The sequence below is a fragment of the Notothenia rossii genome (assembly GCF_949606895.1).
Source record: "Notothenia rossii genome assembly, chromosome: 3".
NCBI classification, from domain to species: Eukaryota; Metazoa; Chordata; class Actinopteri; order Perciformes; family Nototheniidae; genus Notothenia; species Notothenia rossii.
This window is the reverse complement of record NC_136901.1, coordinates 77,902,160-77,929,406: the sequence shown is the minus strand read 5'-3', so window position 1 is coordinate 77,929,406 and position 27,247 is coordinate 77,902,160. Positions and strand designations below refer to the sequence as shown.

The 27,247-nt window shown below is 40.2% G+C and overlaps 1 protein-coding gene across 3 annotated transcripts in view; it reads left to right on the top strand.

The window, feature by feature from the left end:
• The window catches only part of tsc22d3 (TSC22 domain family, member 3), a 36,421-nt gene extending 9,673 nt beyond the window's left edge, over positions 1 to 26,748 (top strand). Inside the window, exons 1-3 of one of the 3 annotated variants that reach the window (XM_079668935.1) lie at positions 17,703 to 17,932; positions 24,545 to 24,596; positions 25,110 to 26,748. In XM_079668935.1, the coding sequence (XP_079525061.1) occupies positions 17,733 to 17,932; positions 24,545 to 24,596; positions 25,110 to 25,370 (513 nt within the window). In that variant the 5' untranslated portion in view covers positions 17,703 to 17,732 and the 3' untranslated portion in view covers positions 25,371 to 26,748. Of the gene's footprint in view, positions 1 to 17,702; positions 17,933 to 23,033; positions 23,970 to 24,544; positions 24,597 to 25,109 lie in introns of those variants that run through there. The other 2 variants (XM_079668936.1, XM_079668934.1) reach the window with 2 other exon arrangements.
• The last annotated feature ends 499 nt before the right edge of the window (positions 26,749 to 27,247 follow it).

Below are 27,247 nucleotides of genomic sequence, written 5' to 3'. Positions count from 1 at the left end.
TGTTTTCAGAAATGCACTCTCCATACCACCACTAAGGGTTATAAGCTGCTGGTTGGAGGGCAGTAAAATAATCACTCTGTGTTATTTTTGTTGGGGAAGGCTTGGGATTCCCACTTTCCCCCGATTTTTAACAAACTCAAACTGCATGAGAAGTAAGAATGTGGTTAAGCACATTGTTACTAAGAGCCAAGTTAAAGGTTGGCTGAGGTGAGGAACAGTAGATCTGGAGTGGAAAGAAATGTTTCCTTCTCATGATCCACGATGAATAAAAGATTCACCCGGCTGAATATCCAAAAGCTTTACTGACGTTTAAATATGTATCCAAAGTGAAAGAGTAGGGATAGAAACTCAACAATGCATTCTTGGAGCACGCCTTAAAAGGACTGGCTGACCCAGACTTTATTTCAGATTCATACCGATGCTTATCATCAGTTTCTCTGTGGATGCCTGTTTCAGAGTCCAAAGTGCATTCGTCCTACACTGAGTACATTTATTTCTCACCACAATAGTCTGCAACACAATGCAGCCAGACAGTGATTTTGTTAAGCTGGTCTGAGCCAGGCCTTTCATTAGCCTATCTTACTCTCCCCTGGCACTATTCACACGCAGGTTGGGTACATGGTTTTCCCTGGGTGTGCACACACACACACACACACACACACACACACACACACACACACACACACACACACACACACACACACACACACACACACACACACACACACACACACACACACACACACACACACACACACACACACACAGACAACTCTAGTAAAGGTAGTGTTCATGAGTGGCAAATGACTCGATATAGCACACTGTGAGAATCTGCAGTAAATCACCAGTTTTTATTGTCAGATTGACAGTGTATCCGTCATCCCTCATCCCCCTCAAGACCTCCATGTAATCCCTAAAAAAGTGACACGCATGCACAGTGAAGAGAAAAGGACAAAAGTGGAGGAAATGTATAATGTGCATCAAAAAATATCTTCTCTGCTCAGAGCACACCCAGACATACGTGTAAAGCCTTATCAATTATCCACGAGTACACACATAAACTTACAGAAACCATCTCAAAATGCACTTTCCCCTGCAAGGAGATCTAGAGATATACTGTAGCAACGGAGTTACAGCCCATTACTGAGAAATGCTCCTAGAGTTTTTGGGAAAGAAAACAATTACATCTCGAGGCTTCCGCAGGTCATGATGACATGACAAACACAGGGAAGGTTACACACTACGAACAATCACATATTCTATTTTTGAATTTACTGGAAATCTGCAGTGGCAACACGATGGGTTTTTTAAATAGCTGTGTGTCTGTGTTCATTCAACAATTTGAAGGTCTGGGGGTGGATGTGTAATTTAGAGAGAGTAAGAGTTATTTATTTTTCCATACTCTCCTGTCATGTAATGGCCGTAATGAGTTTGGTATTAAAAACAGACAGGGAGCACGTCACGCTCAGTTAAGCGGCATTATGCTGTTTTGGCCCAATTAAACATTACAGTAATGTAATGTGTAATTGGATTCATACCGGAGTCTCTGACATCTGTTTACCATCAAACAATCAAAATCCTTAATTTAATCTACAGTACCTGAGTGTTGTTTTAACATTTAGTTCAATTAAAGCTTTCTGAAGTGTTTACCTCATTTTGTAAGACGTGTCACCTCTACACCCCCGCCCTGTCCCAGTTCTGAAAACCCCTGTGCTGTCATCCGTAATTGCATCATTAAATGTTGCTTTTGCGCAACATTAAAAATGTGAGAAAAATAAACAAGCGAAAGATTTCACACAGCTGTCTAGCTGGGAAACTGAGTGGAGAACATCTTAAGCAACCTGCTTTTGTCTTGGTGCAATGAGTCAGATGTTTTCATCAGATGAATCCAAGTATGCAATAAACTTGCTAAATCAAGAAAACATTTTAATTTTTACTCTGTGGGCAGACCTTGGCAGAACTTAAATGTAATATAACTGCCACTATGAATTATAGTTTGCAGTATACATGATCCAGAAAAGGCCAGATGACTGGCAAATCCCCATGAACCATAATCAAACTCTGACTTTAGTGAAATGAATAGGGTTTCCTGTTTGTTACTATTGCGTCCACATTTCCAAACTCTCACTGGCTTCAACTGTGCCTGTAGAACTGAAGACGGACTGTAAACGAAAGGAAAAAAAGAAAGAAACTGCAGAAAAAGTCCAAAACAACCCAAAAAAGGAAAAGATAAAAACAAAAAACCTCCAGATTAACCAATTTTCCAGGATGACAATGGAGTTATCACGGTGAGTCACAGAGTTGGTCAAGTCAGCAGTTTCTTGCGGACAACCTCTCAAAATAAATTCAGTTCTCCTCAATAAAACTTTAAGAGAAAAAGGAGAGGCGGACTGAGGACCGGTTTGGTCCCAGTGGCAAACTTAATAGGTGGAGCTCTTTTACCAAGCTCTTCCTCTCTCTGTGGATTTCTGGCAGACAAGTGCCTGCGAGACTGAAATGAGAAAAGGGAGCCAGAGAGGGTGACTTTGAGTGAAAATAACAAGATGCTTCCTGTCCAAGAGCTCACTTCTTTGTGTCACTGGGATTAAAAGAGGCAGTCGTACCATGGAGCAGCCCGGGCCAGTTCAAGTATCTGATGGGGCTTTATGCCTCAATCCCCTGCCATATAACTGTGCCATCAGAAGGAGCAATTAGCACCAGTGACATTAAAGGACCTCCTTCTGCATTCCTTCCAGGATGGTGTCATCGGGACGAATGAGGCACAGATCATCATTATGTTTGCATGCTGGGGTGTTTACACAGTCTGGGATTAGGCTAAACAGCGGCCCTCGGAAAGCCTGAAAGCATTTAGATGCTTCTGCTGTAAAGTAACAGATACTGGGCGTAGGAAGCAGCGAAAATCAAGAAAGAGTTGGACTTTGGGAGGATTGTTGACCAAGTTTGAAACTCTGTTTTCCTCCCTTTTCTTCATTCCTCCCATCGGCCTCATCCTCATGGGCATCTACTCCAGCATACCACTCACATATAAACACACACACACAGAGATCCAGGCTGCCTTCGACTATCCTGTCATCAGTCTTTCAGGGACCTGTATGCACACAAAGGCCTATTTATTTCTAGCTTGCATAGAAGGTGTCATGTAAGGGAAGTGGAGCCTGCCTCGCTCTTGCAGAGAGAGAGAGAGGACGGGAGTTTATGTAACAGACGGGGTCACAACCTTTCAGTACATGTGAGCCGACTGTGTGGAAGTTAGCTGAGGTCAAGACATTTTCTTGCTTCAGTAGAGGCGTCTATAACTAGAAAAGTTTGACGAGAGCAGAAAATATGATAGATTTCTTCACTTAAAAAATTACAGCTCAGTGCTCAGGACGCCCTGAAGTAGTCAAGAGAATAGTATCCAGTCGAGAGATTTTAGAGCAGATTAAAGTGTTTCAAGAAGGTCCACCTTTAAACTTATAATTACTAATGCTCATAGCAGCAGTTCACATGTTCATAATTTTCCATGCTGCCAAAGTAGTAGCTCATATCTGCAGGAATTCAACAGGAAATCATCTGCAAGGTGCATGACTCTTTTCGCTCCTTCACCTAAATATTTCCATCTGTCTTTTCCACACGCTCTGCCTGGCCTTAATGTTCAAACTGATGCATCACCCTCAGGATTGTTTAGCATAATTTAAACATTTATTTTTCTTATGATGTGTGGGAGATAAAAAAGTTCACATACAGAATATAACTTTCTCAACTTTTATTTTCCTGTTGCATGTTGGGTTTTTCTAAGGATTGAGGGGATAAAATGATAAAGTTAAAACAACTGCTGTTGCATATTTGCCATATGGTGGATTTAAGTTTCATTATGTGTTCTGATACAACTGCACGCAAGTAAAGCAAATTTAAAGCAAATGAAGGGATGCTTGAGGGCTTTGTTTTCAATAAAAGTACATGGCACGTAATGTATGGATCAGGATTCCCAACACGTCTCACGTACTGTAAGTGCCTGAGGGTAAATCCAGCTAACATATGGGTGATGAGCGGCGTGTCTGCGTAGTAGCGGTCGATAGGTTAATGTTCTGACACTCCAACCATGACTAATCTATGTCTACTGTAAAGGCTAGAGCTCCTCCTGAGTCCAAGACCATGTCCTGTTCTCACCAAAGGTTACATAACAAACAGACAGACACAACAGTGTTGAAATGTTGGCGCAACACAGGCAATCCTTTCATTCTTTTTTCCAGGATTTTATCAGCAGAATCCTCAGTTTGAATCGTAACGAATGCCTTATCTGATCCATTTAGTGGTTAGAGTGAGAGGTTTGCTGTATTTATGGCTCTTTTTGTTCATGGGCCCATGCACTTCCGTCTAGGGAAAGGATGCTATTGTAGCTCCGATCAGTGGGATATTCAGAGAAACACCCTGGAAAAAAAACAACGTCCCCTGCTGCTATTCTATGACAGCCGGCAAGAGGGGATATAAAATAAAAAAAATGAACTGATATACTAGCAGGATACTTCCTCCCATTCATATTCAAATATACTTTCTTGAAGGGGATATCAGATTCAGACGAGACAGCGCTTGTCCCCATGAGTGCAGTAATATCTAGGCCATTGATAACAGCTCGCTAAGCGGGTCTCCTGGGGCCTGTCTTTGTAGGTAAGGCTCTCATTTACCTTCTCATGTTAGCGTTTATACAGGCATTGTGTTGAGGCGGATGGAAACAAACGCCATAGTTCAACTTGAATGGGAACACATAACAAGCATTTTGTGAATGATCCTTCAGGAAATCCATATTATGAGATTTGTGATGTTAAAAAGATCAATACTAAACTACATGTGCAAATATCTTGAATGTAGTTTAAAGGTTTCTACCGGGACCATAATGGTAACAACACTAATACAAAGTAATTTTAAAAACCTTTGCCCAGCAATTATAGTCCAAACAGTCATTGGCATCGCTGTCACTAACACAATGAGACGTGCAGTGGGACGGGTTAAAGATTTAGCTTGTCATCTCGACACCATGATAAGAGGCTAGCACATTTTGCAAATGTCTGTACTGTTTCTCCTGCACAAAATCCCTCAAACAAGCTTTAAAATGTGTCGTCTAATAAACACAGTTGCGGATTTGATCTTGCACACCAGACTATTATTCCTTTTTTCTACGGTTATATTATATTACAATGTAATGTTTATTTTCATAACCTGCCAGAAGAACGTGTTGAATAAAGTCTCAGGTACAACTTTGTGCTGATTGTGTAAACTCCAAGCCAAAAGAGAATCATTTATTATTTCGATTTTGTGTCTTAGCCAAATCAAGACTTTATTACACCAGCACGCCAAAGCTCATTACTCAAGGTAACCATGTTTTTTGACAGTTTACCTAAAGAACTGGGAGTACAGCCAAGGCTTGTATCAGAGGAAACACTAACAGCAGCTGTGAACGCCCTCTCCTCCTCCCTCCCCCTCCTCCTCCTCTCCTTTTCTCTTCCTCATTTTTGCATTTTCCTGTTTCGGTGTTTGGTAGCTCTCTGCTCAGTCTTTGATACAAAGAGAGGGGCTGTCATCAGGCACACAGTATCTGGTGAACTGAGGAAAGGCAACACCTTAGATCCTTGTTATTGTGATTCTTGTTATTGCACTAATATGTCCGACTGTGGTTTTACTTTTCACATTGTCAGACAGATTTGTTATAAGAGCTGAGAGAAAATAGAAAAAATAAACAAAAAACATTATCGTTAATATTCTGCAGTAATAAAATTAAACCTACAATCGGTTAACCTTCGAATCTGTCAACGGGCATGTAGTGTGCATTATCAGATAAGAAATTGGACACCCATTGGGAGTATCAAGTTTTTCCTATATGCTTTCAGTTCTGAGGATGTTTGCTTTACTGTTACTTCAGCAAAATGGAGGACATATTGCCTGAATATGTGGTTCCCTATATCTTCAAGTTAAAGGAAAATACATTTCTTGCAGTACTTCCTAAACTGGCATGGGCGTGTCACGAAGTCTTTAATCAGTTTGAACACAGGTCATAAATGTGCTGTACATGGCATATGCAGTATAGTATTTGTATATGTTCTTACACAATGGCTTGTCACACAAAATGTCACATAAGTTCCTGTGTGTATGAGTGTGAGTGTGTTGGTGTGTGTGTGTGTGTGTGTGTGTGTGTGTGTGTGTGTGTGTGTGTGTGTGTGTGTGTGTGTGTGTGTGTGTGTGTGTGTGTGTGTGTGTGTGTGTGTGTGTGTGTGTGTGTGTGTGTGTGTGTGTGTGTGTGTGTGTGTGTGTGTGTGTGTGTGTGTGTGTGTGTGTGTGTGTGTTGCCTATTATCTGCTCAACAGAAAGAAGAAGATGCCTCCCAAATGTTTTATTTTCATTTTCTTTCACAATAGGGTACGGGCATGTTACGACAGCACTCTCTCTTTATGCTAGCACTCAGCCATGGTTCACTTGTAGAGTAAACACAGGAATCTAAATTCATCTTGCATAAGGGCGCTGTTGTTTAACAATCACCCCACCAACCTGTCATCCAGATTCAGTTCTCAGTAACATACTGGCTCTGTACAGCCACACCTGTGCCAAATATAGGCAGGCGTGTACGAGACAACAACTTTATGATGAGGGAGGTCAGAGACAGGATAACTATCTCGTGCCAGGTTGGGCTGCCCTGAAGAACACCAGTCAAATACGATTTACTGCGCAGAGACTATGTGAAAGACAGGAATAACAACCTCTGTAAGAGGAGGAGGCGTGCAGCGCAGACAGAGAAGAAGAACAGAGGGAGTGAGAGAACCAAAACAAACAAGACAGATGACACGGATAGCAGGACAAATGACTGTGCACAAGGTGGCAGGCAAGACACAAAAGTGACACGGCTAAAACCCCCTCATTGGCAAGATACATTCAGATATGATCAACTCCAATATTTAAGGGACATAATGTTCCCAATTTGAGGTTTGAAGCGATGTCTCTGTTGTAAAGATTGGCAGGTACCTTGCAGGCGCCACACCGTGCTACTTCCTCAGCGGTTGGGATATAATTATAGTCTCACCAAGAAAGCACACCACATTAAACTGGTGTGATAAAAACAATCAGTCTCATGGAAAAACAAAGATAATAACCGTGTGCAAGAACCTGGTGTGTGTGCAGGTCAGGAGTTGTGTGTATGAGACTTTTAATTTTAGTTTCAGTTCTGCAAATCCTTAAATAGTTCCTCAAAATAGCGTGTATAGCTCAACTGACATTGGTTCACTTATGATTCCCAGGTTAATTAATTTTAATAACAAAGAAGGCCAGATGCAAAAAGTGTTTTGTTTTTTAAAATACAGTTATCTTTGTGAGCATTTGTAAAGATAACGATAAATCTCACATTGTGACATTTAAACGACCTGGATCCCAAGAAATGTGGCAATATAAAATGAATTGGCCAAAATACTTTTGTTACAACACAGTTAGAATGACAGAATGATCAACAGTTTGATTGCAGGCAGATAATTTATTAAGATTTAGCAAAACTCTAAAACAAACTCACTGACACCTGCTGCTGTTGTGTGCAATAAGTCTGAAACAACAAAGCTAAGCTGGGAATTCTCCTCCAGTTTTAAATGCACTGCAGTGTGCTCTTGTGTTATTGCAGGGTGGAAGCCAAAAACAAACGCAGATCTGTATGCTGCTCCGGAGTGCACTGACTGAGTTCTTGACCTCATTGACCTCCATCTGTCGCTTCCTCTTTCTAATATATTCTCTTGATAGTTTAAAATTGCTTTCCAAAGGAACACGTTTGAATAGTTTGTACTCCCTCACCTTGCTGTGCCAATACAAAGCTGAATCTGTAACCAAGCTGGTGGGAACCTTTTCCTTCGATGAACTCTGTGATTCGGGTATCAAGATAAGATGACATCTCACTGGCTCCAAAACAATACTTACGTGAGCAGCAAATCTGTCCATCTGCAAAATAATAAAGAGCTCTTGTGCACGTCTCATTGTCAAAATGCCAGATCTGATTACAGATTTGAAGTCACCCTCAGCTTCCATTAGACAAATCACAAGCATAACCATCATCTTGTTCTTGTTCATTTACCATGCAGATGCTAAAGGGCTGTTTTGATTGATACCAAAGAACGACTTCTTTCTGATTAAATTTCCATTTTTCTTTTACGTCAGCTCCTAGCAGTGCTAATTCTTAAATCTCCAATAACTTTTCCTTCTAAATTGTATTTAATCCATTGTAAAAAGAGATCATTCCTACAAAAGGTGTCAAGCTGAAGAAGAATGTGAGTGGCTGCCAAATGCTGTAAAACGACACGTCCGGACAGACAAAAACACAGAGCACAAAGTACTTGTGTGTGTGTGTGTGTGTGTGTGTGTGTGTGTGTGTGTGTGTGTGTGTGTGTGTGTGTGTGTGTGTGTGTGTGTGTGTGTGTGTGTGTGTGTGTGTGTGTGTGTGTGTGTGTGTGTGTGTGTGTGTGTGTGTGTGTGTGTGTGTGTGTGTGTGTGTGTGTGTGTGTGTGTGTGTGTGTGTGTGTGTGTGTGTGTGTGTGTGTGTGTGTGTGTGTGTGTGTGTATGCTTCACCTTCTTACGTCAATGGAAGCAAATTAGTGTGAATATCATACAAATCAGTTTCTGTTTCTGTATCTACATATTTTTGTGCATGTTTGTCCTTTTTGCATGCCCTTATGGGTCTCTCAGTAATCCACGCTTGAATTCACTTCTTTACTTGCATGGAAGAACGGTTGCACCTGAGTGTTGCGTGCGTGCAGAACAGATACGTGAGTGTACTGTGGTTTTATAAGTGAACTTTGGACCTCTTAGGTACACGTTGGAGGGAGGCCAATTTGGCCTACATTGTTTACCCGAGCCTTTATACAATGACTGGGATGGCAGGTCGTGTTTACTCACTCTTCTGTGCAGCTTGGAAACCAGGAAAATGACATCTAAAAAAGACAATTTGTCCCGTGTACTCTGAGTAACTCCAAGTTCAAGAGTCACTTCAAGTGGAAGTATTTCCTGTTTGTTTCTCAGAAGGGATCTTGAACCTTATCTTTGCGTTCAGCTATTCGTCTTCTGAACAAACTTTAAGTTTAAAGAGAATATTTTATTCATGGAAATCAAATTCAGGTGAAAATTAATACTGGCTTTAATCCCTCACATTAACTCATGTTTGTATTTAACAAGCAGATAACATTTTCCTATGAGACTTGTTGCAACCTCACAACAAATGTGCAATTATTCAAAACCACTTTGTTTATGCAAATTGCAAAAAAGTGACACCATTAGTGTCATTATTCAGCAGCTACAGCACTTGCTCAGTTCAAACATTTGCATTTATTACAAAGCGACATTCTCAATTTGCAGATGCTGGGAAGTGTTTTCAAGAAAAATGCCTTTATAAAGAGTTGAGCTTTACTCATTTGTTTCTTTCACAGTCGCTCTCAAAGTAGCCAGAAAATTACACTGATGGAAGTGGCTTCTCTAACCCCAGTAAATGCAATGTTTTGTGAAACTGCTTATATGTTTATTTTATTCACATGATTTCTTAGTCAATGTGAGGTTCTGTCTCACATTGAATTTGTACGATTTCTTTGACTAACCCAAACATCCCGAAGAAAAGTTCCTATTTGTTTCCTTCTCCCTAACCCTAATGCACGTCCGCAAATGGAGCATGACCAAAAAACTGACAAAAAACCCTAACATCAGGACCAATCAGTAAAGCTTATGAGACTTGCGTCTTTGTGTGAGGGGAAGGCGTTCGGGCCTTTTGAAGGCAGGATATGCTGGGTTCCTGTCCACTCCCAAACAACCTCTCGGCGCAGCACTTGACGGTGCTGGATATCACCATGTTCCCGGTTTATTTGGATCACGCAACAGCTTTTGATCCTGATCCTTCCCCTTGCTGACTCCCATCCTGAAATAGTGCTCTTGTGTTGCACGATCCGGCCTGCTGAACTGATGCCATTCATAAGCAATAACAAGAGCTGGATACATGAGGTCTGGAGAATCTTTAATGATGATCAGGGATACATGGCTACAGCCTCATACACTAAATCAATTAGAATATGTGTATATATTTAGTACATTCCACATAACTTAATTATAACACACTTTGTACAGTTCTACAGCACATCAGGGAGTGAATCTTAGTTAATGAAAAGCCATGTGGGAATCTCTACTGTTGGATCCAACTTACATAAACTGTCTATGCAGTGACAAATGTACTGTAGCATACCGCTAGTAGGGGGCCCTACAGTTTGTTATACAACTGCATATCATGAATTAAAGATGTTCTTTCAGGCACGCATAAAGTAGCCTACACACTATTGATACAAGGCAGATGTAGGAATACACTATTACTGTAGGTATTAAGTGTGAGAAATGAAAAAAAAACACATTGATGAAGCTTAATTAAACTGATATCAACGTAGAATTCAAGACAAACAAGAAGATTTACTTATTTGACTTGATATTACAATATGAAAAATATCTTTCTGGCAGGAAAACATACATCTACTCTATTAATATTTTCATAACCATATATGCCTGTTGATATAGTGTGAAGTAAAGATAATACAGTAATGAACAGTTTAATGTTGAAATGCTTGATCGTGACTTTATCACATTACTTTATGATGGTTGTAACAAATAAGTGCGTTTACAGCCTGGACATATTTTGTTTACAGTCTTCACAGGGGTGGCCGACATCTGGATATACATTTAAGTGTTTCTCCTTAAAAATATGTGGCTTCCTTAATTGCACTTTCTAATTAATGTTTTCTTGAAGCATTCTTCTATTAAATGCCAACATATTTCCTTTTGAGACTCAGTGGAATGGGGCCCGCACATCTGGCCCCGTCCTCAGTCTGTCTCCGTCCGTCCCCTGACAGTAGGGGATCTTCAGTGAGGAAACACTGCGTACACCGTGTTCTCTCCGTCTCCAGCCCTCCTCTCTGTTTGCATGAGAACCAAACTGTACCTCTGTGGGACGGCACAGGCTTATCCCCCTGTGGTTTTTCAGACTCCAACTTGAATGGTTTTCATTTGTGATGCTATTTGGAAGGGAGAATTATTGGAGGTGCTGAATATACATGAGCCCCCTGATGTAACCCTTCACAGAGTTATATCAGGTCCCTCTTTGAGAGAAAGTAAAAAGTGGCCTGTGAATGGTTTTATTACGACATAGCTTGGCTAAATTTATGTGCATATTTACATATGAAGGCAGCGTCGCTTGATGTCCGACCGCACAGATACTGTGTCTGCAGCAATCAATCTGTTTTCAATAGTCGCCCCAAGTTTAAACACAACAACCAGGGGCAGGATCCCTGGAGTGGACGTTAGATCTGGAGAGTACATTCAGAACCGCGGTCAAAGTCTACTTTTTATTAACTTTTCTATTCTGTCTCTAAACACAGTGTTAAGTGTCCTCTGTGTGTGCCTATAGATAGTGTAAAGTCTATAAGGTATTACAAAAAATGATATCCTTTAACATTTTGCTTCCATTTGAGGGCGCTAAATAGTTTCACCTGCCACGAATACTACAGAGTGGCTTTATATATGCAGTGGGCATACAGACCCCCTGTAGATCAATTGTTATTCCTTCATTACAGTTCAGATTCACAGCTCTCTTGCTTGAGACAGAGCATGCTGTGTGGAAATAGGAAAGCTGATTGAATTATGATCCGAGTCATTCCTGTGGTCTTGTTGAAGGAGAATAATACCATTCACTTGGCTTGTAGAGATCAGTGGAAGCTGATGAAATGTCCTCAGGCTAAAATGAGCAACTTCGTTGAAACGCAGGCCACTACTATCTCTGACTTTGAGGCTTTAGACACACATATGTTAAACATATACGATTCTGAAGGTGACTTTGCAAGAAATGAGTGATATATTTGAAGTTTTCCTTTTGAACGGATTCAAAAAGAGTAATTTTTACTAGATGACAATGTTTCATGAGCATGATTCATTATGAAAACGATTAACACATAGCACAAAATGCAAATTAGTTACAAAATGTATTAGGAAATGCTTGACAAAATAGTCCATATTTAGTTATTTGTGCATGTATTATTTGAACTTTTACTACTATAATTTAGTTAAAATATTTTAAGTTTGGTCATATTGTAATATTATTCAACTCATTTAGGCTGTTAAGGAACTTTCCTTCAACAATGACCGTCAATGACTTGTCTTCAATGGTCCGTGGGAAATGAGTTGTTGTTCCATCGTCACCTCACAGGTGACTTTGGATTCGCTTCAGCGCTCAGCGGAGGAGCCTGCAGGAGTCTGTGGGAACGATTCTGTGTTTGGATGACACTGACAGCGATAGTTAGCAGGGTGCCTGTCATCCAGTTAAATCCACATCGTGCTGACGAGGCCAGGCGTGCATGAGATGCGAGTGTGTGGAGAACCGCACGCATCGACGTACACACGGGCAAACAAAAACACAAGCAAGCACACAAACATACATCAGGGGACGTCTGACTGAGGGTCCAGCTCCCTCCAGTGTTGTCCCAGTTGCCGTTCACTTGGGTCACACAGCTGCAAGCTCAGCCAGGCACACGGCTGCAAAAAGACGAGGAGGGTGGGGATATGGAAACAGGGAGAGGTTGACAGGGGAGAAATACATTTTCTTTGGGAGAAGAAGAGAAATGTGAGAGAATACAGAAAGAGGTGATATTAATAATAAACAACGAGATAATCATCCTGATTCTTTCATATTTCAAAGACTGCGCAAGGGGATTTTATTAGTAGTTCCCAAAATAAATGAAGCAATAAAATAGCTTATTATTTGTTTTGATTCATCCATCACACTGTTATTTTGCTCTAAAATATATTCTCAAAGTTATTTTTCATTGTGGATTGTCTTTGTCATTTGCTTAAAAGAAGCACAGCCTTCATTTAGAAACTGTATTTACTTATAGCACAGACAATGCCTTATAAACAGCTTTTGCTTTGCACTGATATTAATTTCTTGGGCCAGGACTCTCTTGAAAAAGAGATTTTTAATCTCAATGAGACCTATCCTGGTTAAATAAAGGTAAAATAAATAAATAATGTACTGCTCAGACACTGCCAACTTCTTAGTGATGTGCCAAAACCATTTTTGTTATGACATTGAAAATTGTAGCATATTAAAGATCATCAGATGCCACAGCTTGCAGTTTCCACCCCACTGCTTTGCCAATTTGGTGTTTTAGACAACTTCACAGCACATACAGTAGATTTTTCATTTTTCTCTGCAATGACAGTCGTTTGATGGATTTCAGGGCAGTATGTACCCTGGTGGGATGTCAACACTCCACAGCTGAGTGACTCAGATTGGACATAGAGATACACATAGAGGATCAACAGCAACTACGACAGCTGAGCAGTCCACAGTTCGCTAAAGTAACACAGGCACGTGAACATGGACAGATGGCACTGAACTCTGTAACATTTTGTCCTGGGACGTGATCCAGCCGACAGTGTATTTATCACAGGTGTCATGCAAAGTGGCAGACATGTGTGTTTTGGATAGTCGTTTGAGTATCACTAAAGATACTTTGTATGTAAACACATCATGCTTTACCCTGTTTTACTTTAGGTGATGTGTATTTACAGTATTAAACCCGACCAAAAATGATGCGCAGTCAAACAGCTTTCCCTTCAAAGATTGTGGTTAACTAGGTGACCCGTATAGTCAGCGCTTTGACACAGCTAATAAAAAGTCCACAGCTTTTTAACACTGCATGGCCAATTGCGTCCACCTTTGACCTTTTGAAGAGCATCCACAGAGCCATTAGTGAGACCACTTAAATACATCCTGAGAGTATAATCCCTTAACAGCCATAGCAGAGAAACTCCTGAACACATGTTTGCACTGAAACACAGATGGGAATCATATGACGTAGAACATACTGTTATTTCTTCTTAGGTGGGTGTGGGGTTGAGGGATGAATTTAGCATGACAGGGGTTCACCACACTGAGATATTCCCCTAACACACTCCTCTGGGTCTCTGCTCTACAGTATTTTCACAGTAAATTTAACCAGGACATTCTCCCTGTTATAGGACAAGGTAAATCTTTACATTATGGCCTGAAGCTGGTAGACTTCTGCTGAATTACAGCCTGGTGCCAGATGGTCCCCAAGCTTGTTAAATGCAATTCACTGCACACTGCACCATTAGCTACAGGACTGCTTGTCCTGCTGTAAACTGCTATTAAGTGCAGTGAAGGCTACTGTAAGTGAACTCGTATCACTTTGTATCAACTGAAATTAATTTGAAATTAAGCATTAAAGTGGTCCTTTGTGTTATCTCAAGAAAAGAAATGAAGGCAAGTGAGGAGAAGATCCTGTCTTATTTTCGCAATGAAAACATTTTAGCAAGTCACACAGGAATGTAAGTAGGAATAACTTGCATAATGATTTAAAGGACAATCATTGATCAAGTAAGGGGTGGGAATTAATAAGCATTTGCTTCCTCCTTCTCCCTTTCGGAAATATATGATTTATTATTCATAAGAAAACTTTTTTTGTTGAATATATAAATATTATCATGAATGTGGATAAATACTGTATTTTAACAATACGTTATTCTGTTTTTCACATTTGTTATTGTTTATTTTTTTATCTGTTCTAATCTATAAAGATTGAAATTAAATGAATAAAATGAAGATACTAAAACCTAGCAAAGGAGATCCTTCATCAAGGGACTAATTAAATGTCTTACTTAAGGGATACAGAACAGGGGAAGAGATGTTTATGTTTCCTGCAATGCAAATCATAAACAACATCTCTGCCAACATTTAATGGTATGACAGACATTTTTCTCTCTACCCTTCATTCATGTGCTTCTTTTCTTCAGATTTAGGGAAAACAACGTCAGTAAATAAACAAACCACATAATAACACCATGAATGGCCTTGTCACTTACAGTACACTTGCAGTTCTCCTGGATGTGTGTTATGTGACTTCCCTTGTTTGTTCAGACAGTGTTGGTAACATGTGTGAGAACATAAGTACAGTAGGAGACATGACGCGTGTATAGCAATATGATCACTATTGATTGGTTGGCTTGGGTCACATGGATATGGGCGGCATTCATTATAATCCTGTTCACCTGCGTGAGGTGTGTTTGTGTGGAAGAGAGGGTGACACTGACACAGGTTCGTTGTACTTTTTGTTGACCGCAAGTTTAATGATTGCTTTGATTATTAAAACAATGTCTAAGGATAATAAGTTGATCATCCCAGTTTTCATTAAATTATATTTCAACAGAGTTTTGATCTCAAGGGGGGTTTTTGGTAGCGTGTCACACAATAGCAAACAGGCCCGGCCTCAGCCTCTCAGCGACTTTGTTTTTTTCCTGCTGTCACTATAAGTACTACTTGTGTGGCAGAAAAAGAAACTCCCTTTGGTTAGCAGTATCTGTAAATAGACATACAGTATCTATGATGTCAACCATTTAGATATCTAACGACAAGTATTAATAGGATATAGGCCATGAATGTTTTTCCCAACTTAAACTTCAGTCAATTTGAGAAGAAGAGAAAATAAAAAAGGGAAAATTAAATGTTTAAATGACCAACCGGGAAAAAAAGGATTGTTTGGTATACATTTTTAATGAAGTGCTCCTGACATGATGGGTGTTAACAGGCCCAGTGAAAGCAATTCTGTGCAAGATTACTGACATGACGCTGAACCGATCCAAAACATAACACTGCTTTATGATTGTGATCAGTAATTGTTAGAAACTGAACTGAGTGCACCCTCAATTCCACAGCTACAAGATAAAATAGATCACAGTGTGTTGACTTCGAGGGTGTCTGCTTACATAAACCCAACACAATTGTATATACATGTAAAACCTACATTGCTATGAATCTAATATTTTTCTATAAATATTCGTATTCTTCCAGAGGTAAAATTAGAATCTCCTTTTTAAAGGCTCTTTATGGTTTTTAGTTGACATACTGCAGACATTTAGTTTTTGCTCTGAATGTATAACTTAATGGCACCAAATATTACATCAAATCATTTGTAGTGATAAGGGCCAATGAGCAAAGGAATTGTGAATTTCGCACGAAGATGGCCTCGAACTTGGTCAAAAGCCAAGCAACAGCCGAAGCAAGTACGATGCCTATAGACCACACGATGGAACCCGAACCACACACGAAAATATGGTCGTAGACTTTACTGATGATTTAGAATTAATCCAGACTCAACCTAAGAGCGTGTGCCTCTTCGGGGGGTGCTAACATTTAAACATACACTTTATTCTTTAATTTCTCCGTCTTTATATGTAGATTAGAAGATATTACTTATCTCCGTCATGTTGTTTCCATAGCAACTACAACTTCCGTTCAACAGCGTAAACTCGCCTTCAAAATAAAAGCATCTAAATAAAACAGGAAGTTAACCTAAATTCAATTTATTTATAATATGTTTACATGATTTTGTTGTGCAATAAATGCAATTTCGGTGTCATCATACTATAATACGATGGCTACACACGACGGCATTGTGAGGCATAGCAACAACAACTTCCTGTCAACAGCGTAAACTCGCCTTAAAAATAAAAGCATGCCAAATTAGACTTAAGACATACAACTGCAACCAAAGTAACAAACACAATGCAACATCCTTTTCAATTTCAAAGAACACAAATTGGGTTATTTACAGGTGTTGTTTTGTGTGGTATTAGGGTTAGGGTCATCGCTGTCATTGATGCGTTTTGCACCCCGGGCCGTTGTTTTGATATTCCGCTGAAGTATACAATGTGACGTAATAACTCTTTTTTTTTTTTTTTTCGAGGGAAGGGTTGGCGGTCAGAGGGCCTAGGTATAAAAGTCACGGCTCGCCACTGCATCTGTGTAACACAATCCGTAAACTCAATAACCCAAAATATCACTTACCAAAAAGATGGATTAAATGCAGACAGAGAAGCGACAAATAAAGGCAGAACTGTCAACCTTGATAGCAGTTTAATCCGGGTGTGGGTGGCTTACTTTTGCTTACACCTTAACCAGCAGCAAAAGCTCTTTAAACATTAGTAGATTAATTACAACCCTCATGACACAGCAGGCTTACTGAAACTGACGAACCTACTTAATCACAGTTTAAAAGTGTATAGGGATTGTGAACACTCTATTTGAATTGTTGCATACAATACCACTAAACTAAATGATCTGTCAAGGCATGATTTTAAAAACAAGCTCTAAGTAGTGGTGAAATAATTTATTTGCTGTAAGGAGCTATAAAACCTGAGCAAAAACTCAGTTTCCTATTATTTTGCTGCCTCTAATGACCTGGAAAATCTATTGCCGAATAAGGTCATACTATGGAGAACAAGTTGCTAGCATCATGAACAATGGCCCAATTATGTTTTTTATTACACATATTACCACAGAATGAGCTATGGAGAGAGGCATGCTGATTTTCAGGTACACTTTGAGAAAGATATGTTGCTCTATCTGCTTGAAACAGACAATTCAACAGAGTTGAGATGGCGCCTTTACAGGAAACTGTCATTTTCATTGTGCCTCTTGGACATTGTGTTCCACTGAATTGGACACACATCATACGAGTGCCAGTCAGAGCATAGCACCCACAGTTATGACTGCATATCCAGAGGTATTGCCAGTGCTCAATCGTCTCTTTGTGCTTTGAGAACACAGTAGCTGAGAACAAACAACAGCAGAACCGTGAGGAAACAGTCAAAGGGCTCTGTGCTGTTCAGTCCCCTTCATTTGTTAGCCAAGATGGGACACTCTCAGTCGCGTCCCAGTGCATGTGTGCCCATCGGGGCTTTGCCACCATCTCCAAGGACGGTGTGCGCCCTCCGCCTGGCCGAACCGCCCCATCGATTCTGCTGCCACTACCAGCACTTCAGCTATCCTGAGAGAGCTATGAGCTACTCGCCACCTTACTCACCGAGTCTGTTCAAGAAGCCAGATCGGCGGTAAGTGGGGGAAAGTCAGAGTTTATCTTGTGTGCGAGAAGACATCTGCCATGACAGTGATGAGTGTCAGTGACAAATGTGCACATTAAAGACAGTTCAGGAGAAGATGGATGTTAAACGGCAATGTGTCAGCGTCTGAATGATGTAGAGTGGTGGGTGGAGTATTTGTCACGAAATGGCTGGATTACAATTCATGCATGGCAGCGGTGAAACTGTTTTCCATCATGTTCAATCTTGCCAAATAGAGAACTAAACAGGACAGGAAATGAAGCTGTAACATCTCTGCTTCTGTGTTTAACAAGCTGCTATGTCACTGAATATCATATTTTCTCTCAAATAACCTTGATGATCATGTTGTTGAAAGACAACTTTTGCATCTCTAATGATTGCTGGCTGCAGGATTGAAAGCAGGCTGCCCTTGAATAACAATGCCAGTCCTGTCAACATCCTCTGCATGCACTTAATGTTTGATACACCTATCACATGAGGTTATACATGCAATCCAAGGGCAGGAATTGACAGCCTGTTACATTTATTGAAAAACCTCAGGAGCAAGACCAAGGCCATGTGCCTCGATTCACTCAGGAGACTTATAGGTGATGTGATAATAATGAGTGCCTCTGGGTGTCCTCGTGTGTGTATAGTGTTCAGTATTCATTGGTTGTTACCGCTCCTGTTGCCCTCACCGACAGCTTCCTCTGAGACGGCCTCTGGCTGCAGGTTATGGCAGGGCTGCGTGTTCTCAGGACACACTCTCATACACGCCATGTATTCCTAATTCTGAGAGCGCATGTGGGACACTTGCAGTAAAAAGAAAAGGAAACCATCATCACAATTTGATGACCAGTGTCTTTGTTTTTGAGCTATAATGTGTTCATGTTGAATTTGTTGTGTCAAAACCCTCAACATCTGCTCACAACAAAAGCTGAGACATTGGCTGCATGTCTTTGCTTCGTTTCTCTTCAGCCAATGGTGCAGATGAATCACAGTATTATAAAGGCTCCTGGGATATAAATTGTGGCCCATCGCCTAGCCCTGCAGTGACTCACAGGATTGGGCACGTTCCCTCCATGGTCGGGCAGAATGAGTTTCTCAGAAATCTAAAGGGCTTTATTTCCTGAAAAGACGGCGTAGGTCACAGTGTGGCACTGGCCAAGCTATGAGATACAGATACTAATTGCTTATGTTCTGTGAAAATGTCCGACACTTGCTAGGATTTTTGTTGGAGCAATATTTAAACTGTAAATAGAGCAGGTAGAAAGATTGTGTACATTCTAGTTTACACTGTCTTCTTACAACATGTGGCTTATTAGGTATGTTTTACTTGTACCGTGCATGAAGGCTCCCCACTGTCTGTAGTTTCTTTCTGTGCATCTCAGCAGAGCCAAAGGCAATCGGTGTGACTTCCCCTTCCTAAGTGGGACTATCACAGCAGGGTAAGGTAATTCACCAGCCTCTCATCGCCAGAGCAGAGCTTGATATTAAACCTGGCAGCTGTACTTTCACAGTACAAAATCTGAGACGACAGGCACTATGGGGCCTAATGCACAGTCCATGTGCTTTCTGCTTAGGCTTGTTAGGCCTACTAAAAGTCAGCCTTTCCACTCTAATTATTTTGTTACACAACGGAACACTCCAAAAATGTGGTACAACATAGTTTGCTCGAGAAAGAGTCAGAAAGATGCAGGCTTTTGGTCATTTGATGTTCGTGTTTAATGTTTCTGTGTGGTGTGACCTTTAGGAAATGCGCAAAACATGTATTTGTGTTATGAAATCTATAATTCAATATATCCAATAATTGTGTATTTAGAGTCTATGGGTTACGCAATTAACCACATTTAATGGCTACTATTCTCTGCGGACCCACTCAGCAGAGAATTTCCATAAACGTTCATTTGAGCAGCGGGTAATATTCTACATGTTGTTGGTGCTTTGGAAGAAAACAATGTTGTGCAACAGAGGCTCTCTAATAGCAATTTAATTGGATTATTATCAGTATTGGATCAGATAATCGTAAAAGCAAAATGGAACGTAATATGACAGCTAAGAGGCGCCGAGCAATTATATTAAAGCTAATAAAACCTGCATGAACGCCTCACTGAAAACAACATCTATTGCTCCATAGAGCTGCCAATACTCAGTGGAAATTCCTGTGAAAAGAAAGATAACAGCAGTTATGTATTTTCCCAGAGGTCGGTTTCTACTACAAATGGTTGATAACAGTCTGCAGAATGCTCATTAATGTTGCAAGTTCAATAGACTATGTGAATATGAAGATCTCATACAAAAAGAGAACAGTGCTTTATGTTTTGCGTAGGTCTTGTATGCCCTCCAAATCAATGGATATTGAAACTGTATACTATATGTGGTGGTATATATATATATATCTGTGTTACCCAGAAAAGTCCTAAATTGCTTTGTTGCTATTCCACACATTAGGGTGATCTAGAATTTCAAATCAAATCAAATCAAGTTTTATTTATATAGCACATTTTTAAACGATTTTTGGTCGAGCCATACATACATACATATACGTACATATGTACATATGTACATATAATAAAAATACCCTTCACTAAAGACACTTTACATCAATGAATTTGATAAAAAAAAAAAAACTAAAAAAACAAGCCTTACGCTAAAAACATGTGAACACTGTTAATGAATAAATAAAAGAACGAGTCTACATTGCCCATTGAAAATGTTCCATAATTGTCCAAGCTATAAAAACAACCTGGATTTTTTTTTATGTCTGAAGGCAGGAAAAGGTGACGGAAAATTCCGTCGGTAACACTGTGTCCAGGAACAGCCTATAGTCATTAATAACTTCCCCAACGGGCCGGTGTATTCTGCAGGTCTACCAGTAGAGACCGATAGAGGTCAGACATAGACTGAGGGGAAATGTACCAGGAGAGCGTGGAAAAGTACATTTGCAGAGTACCGTGTGCAGCATACAGACAGTAACAAACAACAGTAAAGTGATGGGAACAAATGTATTTGATTGCTACAACAACAGTGTAAGTAATAAGCATAGTTTGCAAACGTTTTCTGAGTTGTGAAACTGTACACCAGGCAAATACAAAACTATTAAACTAATCCTTTTAGATTGCACACAATCGCTTCTATGACAAGTTCATTGATTCCCGTGAACATCAGATGATACAAATTATTGCAGCATGCATCATCTCGGTTGACATATTGACTTCTGTAGGCAATATACGAGTGACCTATTCATGCAGACCATGTAATTACATTTGTGTTGGAGGTTGTTATGATGTTGTTTGTTGCATCGAATATGTTTACGTCTTGTGGGTTAACCGTTAACCGTTAACTGCAGAAACCAATGTGGCAATGGCAGAGGAAAAGTTCATAAGCAGGGCATAAGGGATGGTGCGTTCAAATGCTCCCCGTCAACTCGTTCTTTCAAGCGTCGATGTTGTTTACTAATAATATATCTTATGCAACTTCATGGTACCGTTGTCATGGCCTGAAAAAAAATGGAAAGATACTTAGAGTTGACTGTTAACACTTTATATTATTATATGTTTTGTAATTATTATTAATAATTCTTTATTTTGTTGTCTTGATTAGTTGTTGATCAATCCTCAGCTGTCAATCAAACCCTTATATCTATAGATAAATATAATATATATCTCATTTTAGAAATATCCCTTTTTATATGTATAATCTGTAGTATTTGTTAACACAGTGATGGAAACTCTATTTTAAATAAGATTGTATGGGCTCAGAACAGTCTCATAATACACACATGCACACAGAAGAATTCAAACTTGTATTACATGATCCGCAAAAGGATTCACACTTGTATTTCCGGATCCACACTTGTGTTTTTCAATGCACACACAAATGTGTTCCGTTTCATATACATGTAAATAAAATCCAAATACAGAAAAAAGTTTTAAATGTGTATTTTTGATCCACACATATTTGTTTTCCGTTTAAAACCTCTGAACCTGCAAACACAAACAGCTTTCTGTGCTTGGATCGCTGTGCATTCGTGTGTGGGTTTTTTGAGACTCCCCTGACGTCCAGCCGATTCGTACTTGTAATTTTTTCTATCTATAGCCAATCAGATGTCTCCTCTAATCTAAGCCAATCACATGAGCGCGCCCCCACGAGGTTAGATTTCTTGCGTTCATGACGTAGCGCTTCATGTACGCATTTTGCGCAGTCCGGAGCTGACAGGTCCATGGAGCTAATCTCAGGACACCTCCACTCTCAGTACATTGTTACAGCGCCACTTTCCGAACCATTGATGAATGCTTGTGTGTACACAAAAACGGCGGGCAAAACCGTTTTAAATTTGTGTTTCCTGTATGGCGAATACAGCTGCTTTATTTATGTCTGTATGAAGTTGTTGTGAGTGTGGAGGGAGCAGCTACAGGTTAGCTTAGCCTAATCGATCAGTGCACTACGAAGCCAGTGCTAGACAGTGAACTGTCAACGGGGGGAGCCCCGCCGGTCATTATCGGCCGATATTCACTCTAAATAGTTTGATCGGTGCTCTCTATAAAGGCTGATCAGGAGAGCTGGATCTGATCGATATGGACATAAACGCGAGTGAAGTGTAACCGGACGCGAGAGAGAGATCAGATCAGCTGCTGAGTCTGACGGAGACACGCAGCACTGCATGATCACCTGATGCTCCGCCCTATGTTTAGCGAGCTGACCGGACAGCGCAAAATGCGTAAGTGTCATGAATGCAAGAAATCTACCCTCGTGGCAGCGCGCTCATGTGATTGGCTTAGACTGGAGGAGACATCTGATTAGCTATAGATGATAGAAATTACAAGTACGAATCGGCTGACCGTCAGGGGAGTCTAAAAAAAAACACACACGAATGCACAGCGATCCATGCACAGAAAGCGGTTTGTGTTTGTAGGTTCAGAGGATTTAAACGGAAAACAAATATTTGTGGATCAAAAATACATATGTAAAACTTTTTTCTGTGTTTGGATTGTATTTACATGTATATGAAACGGAACACATTTGTGTGTGCATTGAAAAACACAAGTGTGGATCATTTTGCGGATCATGAAATACAAGTGTGAATCCTTCTGTGTGCATGTGTGTATTATGAGACTGTTCCGAGCCCATAAGATTTTAATTAATGACAAAAATAGTTCCGAATTAAAGTTTCAATTAAAGTAAAAGCATAAAGCTCAAGTAATGGCAGTACTCTTGTAGCATCTGAGTTGTGTGTCAACAACATATATGGTAAAATCAAACGCCCACACTATTAGTCTTCAAACAAAGCAGTTCTCTTAAAATTAATGCATTAAATTAGTTGTAGGTTGTATACTATATTGCATCAAATGATATGGTTTTACATGTATGTGTTAGGCCTACATGTAATCTGTTTTCTGCATTATATCATAAGCACAATAGAAAAATCACCTCTAGTAGCCTCCACAGAGTAAAAGTAAAATAAAGTAAAAGTCTCCAAATAACCAAATGTTTCCAGAATCAGCCTTTTGAATACTAGAGGAACTGAATCAAACTAATCTTAATTTATGTTAATCTCCCATGGATTTGTGTGAGAAGTTAATGTGGCATGTTTTTATAAAGGTCCGGGTCCTGAATGTAGTTTTTCCTACGGCACTCAAAGGCACCTTACTATCCGACCCGCCAACCCTGACTAAAATATGCACGCGTCAGATGACGTCAGATGGCAAGTCATACAAATATCAGCCGGTGGCAGAAATAGCATCAGACAGTCGCTTGTTTTTACCGGCGAAGCTCACACCCGACACAGCACAGCACTGCGCCTAAACAGCAGCAGCAAGTTAGTGCATCGATACTATTGACGAAACTATTCCGGATATCACTTAGGTGACCAACCAGTCGCAAACCTGGCGAGAAGCGTAATCCAAACGAGTCTGGTACTCAACATGAGCACGGAGATGTTCAGTAAAACCGACATGGAGGTGGCCGTGTATCAGCTGCACAACTTCTCCATCTCCTTCTTCTCCTCGTTTGTGGGAGGAGATGTTGTATCGGTCAAACTTGACAACAGGTAAATATCTGACACAGCCGCAATAACTTAGAAAATACATTATTTATAATTAATGCGTTAGATTAGTTATAAATCGGATAATTAACTTACTCAAACTTTACTGCAGGCCTCCAACTAACGGTACTGTATTTTCATAAAGCGGATCAAAACACATCGTGTGCAATGTGTGATGAAGTTTTTATTTACAAAATGCCTTAATGCCCTGTGCCCAAATATATTTCTCTCTGCTGCTATTTGCTTGGACTTTGAACATATTTTGCCAAACTACTGTCTCACCTAACAATATGTGTGCTCGTTATCACCTAAAAAGCTATTTTAACCTCAAAGCAATACACTTGCAGTTTATATTAAAAACAAATATAATAATACATAAAAATGAATTTCATGGAAGCAGGTTGAACAGTTTTCCTTTCTGTTTTGCACACTTTCTGTTTTACTCCCAGAGGCCTGCTATCTGGGTGAAACAGCAACATTTCTTTGTTTTCTTAAAAGTTTTGTGTTGAGTGTTTTCAATGAGTGAGGCAGTTGTGGCTTTGAACTTTTCATTTATGGCTCTTTTTTTTCTCTCTCTGCAGTGCCTCTGGTGCTAGCGTTGTGGCCATCGACAACAAGATTGAACAGGCGATGGTAAGCCCAGATAACAAACACACACACCAGACAAACACTTGAGAATGGGTTGCAATATACTATACTATACTATACAATACATGTATATATTTAGTGTTCAAATCCTAGTTCATAGATTGGATTTTGTCCTGAAAGAAACTGTTATGTTTATCAGAGCAGTTATAATACATGCTATACATTCTGCACAAAAGCAGCACTTGTTGAATGTTCTTGAAGAATACGGTTTATTATATTAAAATGACAACACAGAAAACAAGTGCAGAAAATGACAGCAATAAGTAAAAAAACAACAACTGATTGATAACATTGTTGCAGCACAAAATAATTAAAAACACTCTTGATTCAAAGGCTTTTATGCCAGTAAATGAAAAAATATGATATACAGAAATTATCTGACAGCAAACGCCATATATTTTTAGCATGGATTACCTGCAAAGCCAAGCACATCAGCCTCAACATTTCCTCATGTTTTTATATCAAAACTGATCCAACTATTTTTCTCTATTATGACAGGATCTTGTCAAGAACCACCTCATGTATGCCGTGCGAGAGGAGGTGGAGGTCCTCAAAGAGCAGATCAAAGAGCTGGCAGAGAAGAACAACCAGCTGGAGCGGGAGAACTACCTTCTGAAGAACCTGGCCAGTCCAGAGCAGATGGAGAAGTTCCAGTCCCGCATCCCCACAGACGTGCTGCTACCGCTGGACAACCTGAGCGCCCAGCTGACCCCAGACCAGCATCTGCCCTGTACTCGCATCGCTGGCTCTGCTGTATAAGTGGCTCTGCTTTGGGGCGGGCAGAGCCACCGTCTCTTTACAATAATGGACCTCCATTTGAACCTAATCGTTAAGAAATTGCTGCCACCGACAACCCTTCGTGAAAATGAAGGGCGAAGCACCGGGGCTGTAAACGATCGATGGGACACAAAAGGACACTGATCAGCACAACACAGAACTTGAGATGCTCTGTCTGGTGTGCCAGTCAGGCCCGCTCTCTGATACCTTCAAACTCTTTGTCGTAGTCTCTCTATGTAGACAAAAGCGCTAAGAATAGAGAGGGCTGACGCTTGCTTTCAGACGGCAGGGTGGGCTTTCCCTGCCTAGCCGAAACCCTTCCTACAAACACCCTTTGCTCTAGCAATTGGGAGTGAAGAGGTGTGGATTGGGCTAGCCCTGCAGGTGCTAACTTGAAAAGGTGTTGGGGAAGAGACCCAACCTGAGACGGTCCTCCATGTGTCAACAAGAAGAGCCACATCAGGTGGATTCAGATCTAAAAAACACAAGTTTGAAGGACTCCCAACCGCATATTTCAGCCCCTTAACAGGGACCTTTCTTGTGCCTAAAATGTGTTGCTCATGTATTCATGTACATCTAAGCATAACAAGAATAATCAACAGGATAAGCTAAGAGGTGGAGGTTAATGCAGTATAGCCTGTTAGAGCTGGTGGACCGCTGCAGTACACTGAATATACTGTAATAATTCATGAAATATAATCTTGTATTGCCTGCAGTTGGGGCTTGCTGCTTATGGGGGAAATGTAATTCTGCAATATCTTCTGTTTTTGTTTGTGATTCCGAACAAAAATCAGTGGTTTCTAAAAAGGCACTGTACAGATTTATTTTGTAATACTGGACAGGAATATCTGCCCACCATGTACGCCTAGCTCTTCACAGCAAAAGATAAATGTAACTGCAATGTACCTAAAGTTGAAACGTCCAGGAGGAAGAGCAGTGGAGATGGTGAGCAACCACAAGAGCCAGCAGATGCACTCCTGATTTTAGCAGCGTCGTCCAGTATCTGGTCTGTTTCTTACGTTCTCGCTCGGATGCCAACTTGAAAACAATGGCATGACAACAGTGCCTGTTCGTAGTAAGAGAGGAACACATTTCCTCAAAGAGCTCTGTTATTGTTGTGTTCTAGCTACCAAAGACTTTTTGCCTTCTTTTTTTTGGTCTTGCAACAGAAGCCAAGCAACCAGGACCATGTGTACAACGTCACAGGGAGAAGTGTTGTTTGTACCTAATGCTAAAGTGTATACGTGTTTTGTAAAGATAACGGTATTGTTGCTGTAAAGTATCCTTAAAAAGTTCTTCACTATGGTGTTTGGATACAACTGCACATTTGCAATAAACCTTGTGTTTACATTATACATTACGTTGACGCATGTTGTCTTTTTGTTCCTCAACTGTGCCCACATAGTGTGTGTGGTCCAAAGAAATGAAAGCTTTATGATGTGTATGTTACAACATTACAAACTCAGTGCAGGAAAGACCTTCTAATGATCTATCTAATGTTTTAATTTGACCTTATTATAAATACACAGTAACTACCTCCTACCTAAAGAGCCCACTGTTTAAAAGGGAGATTTAATGAATGCTAGGACAGATTTCTGCAGAAGCTTTATCAGGGGAAAACCACTGACTCCAGACCTTATTTTTTTTCCTTTTCCCTTATGGTGGTATATTTGAGGTTAGATATTGTGTCTGCAGTAGACCAATGTATTCATTGGAAATCCAGTCAGGGAAGACCGATGAGACTGCAATAACAACCATGATGATTCGATTTTCTGGTGCGGAAAGTATTGCAAAATACCCCTTTCTTTAATTTCAGACTCAACATCACATTCTCTGTGCGCAAAACTCAACTCTTGAAA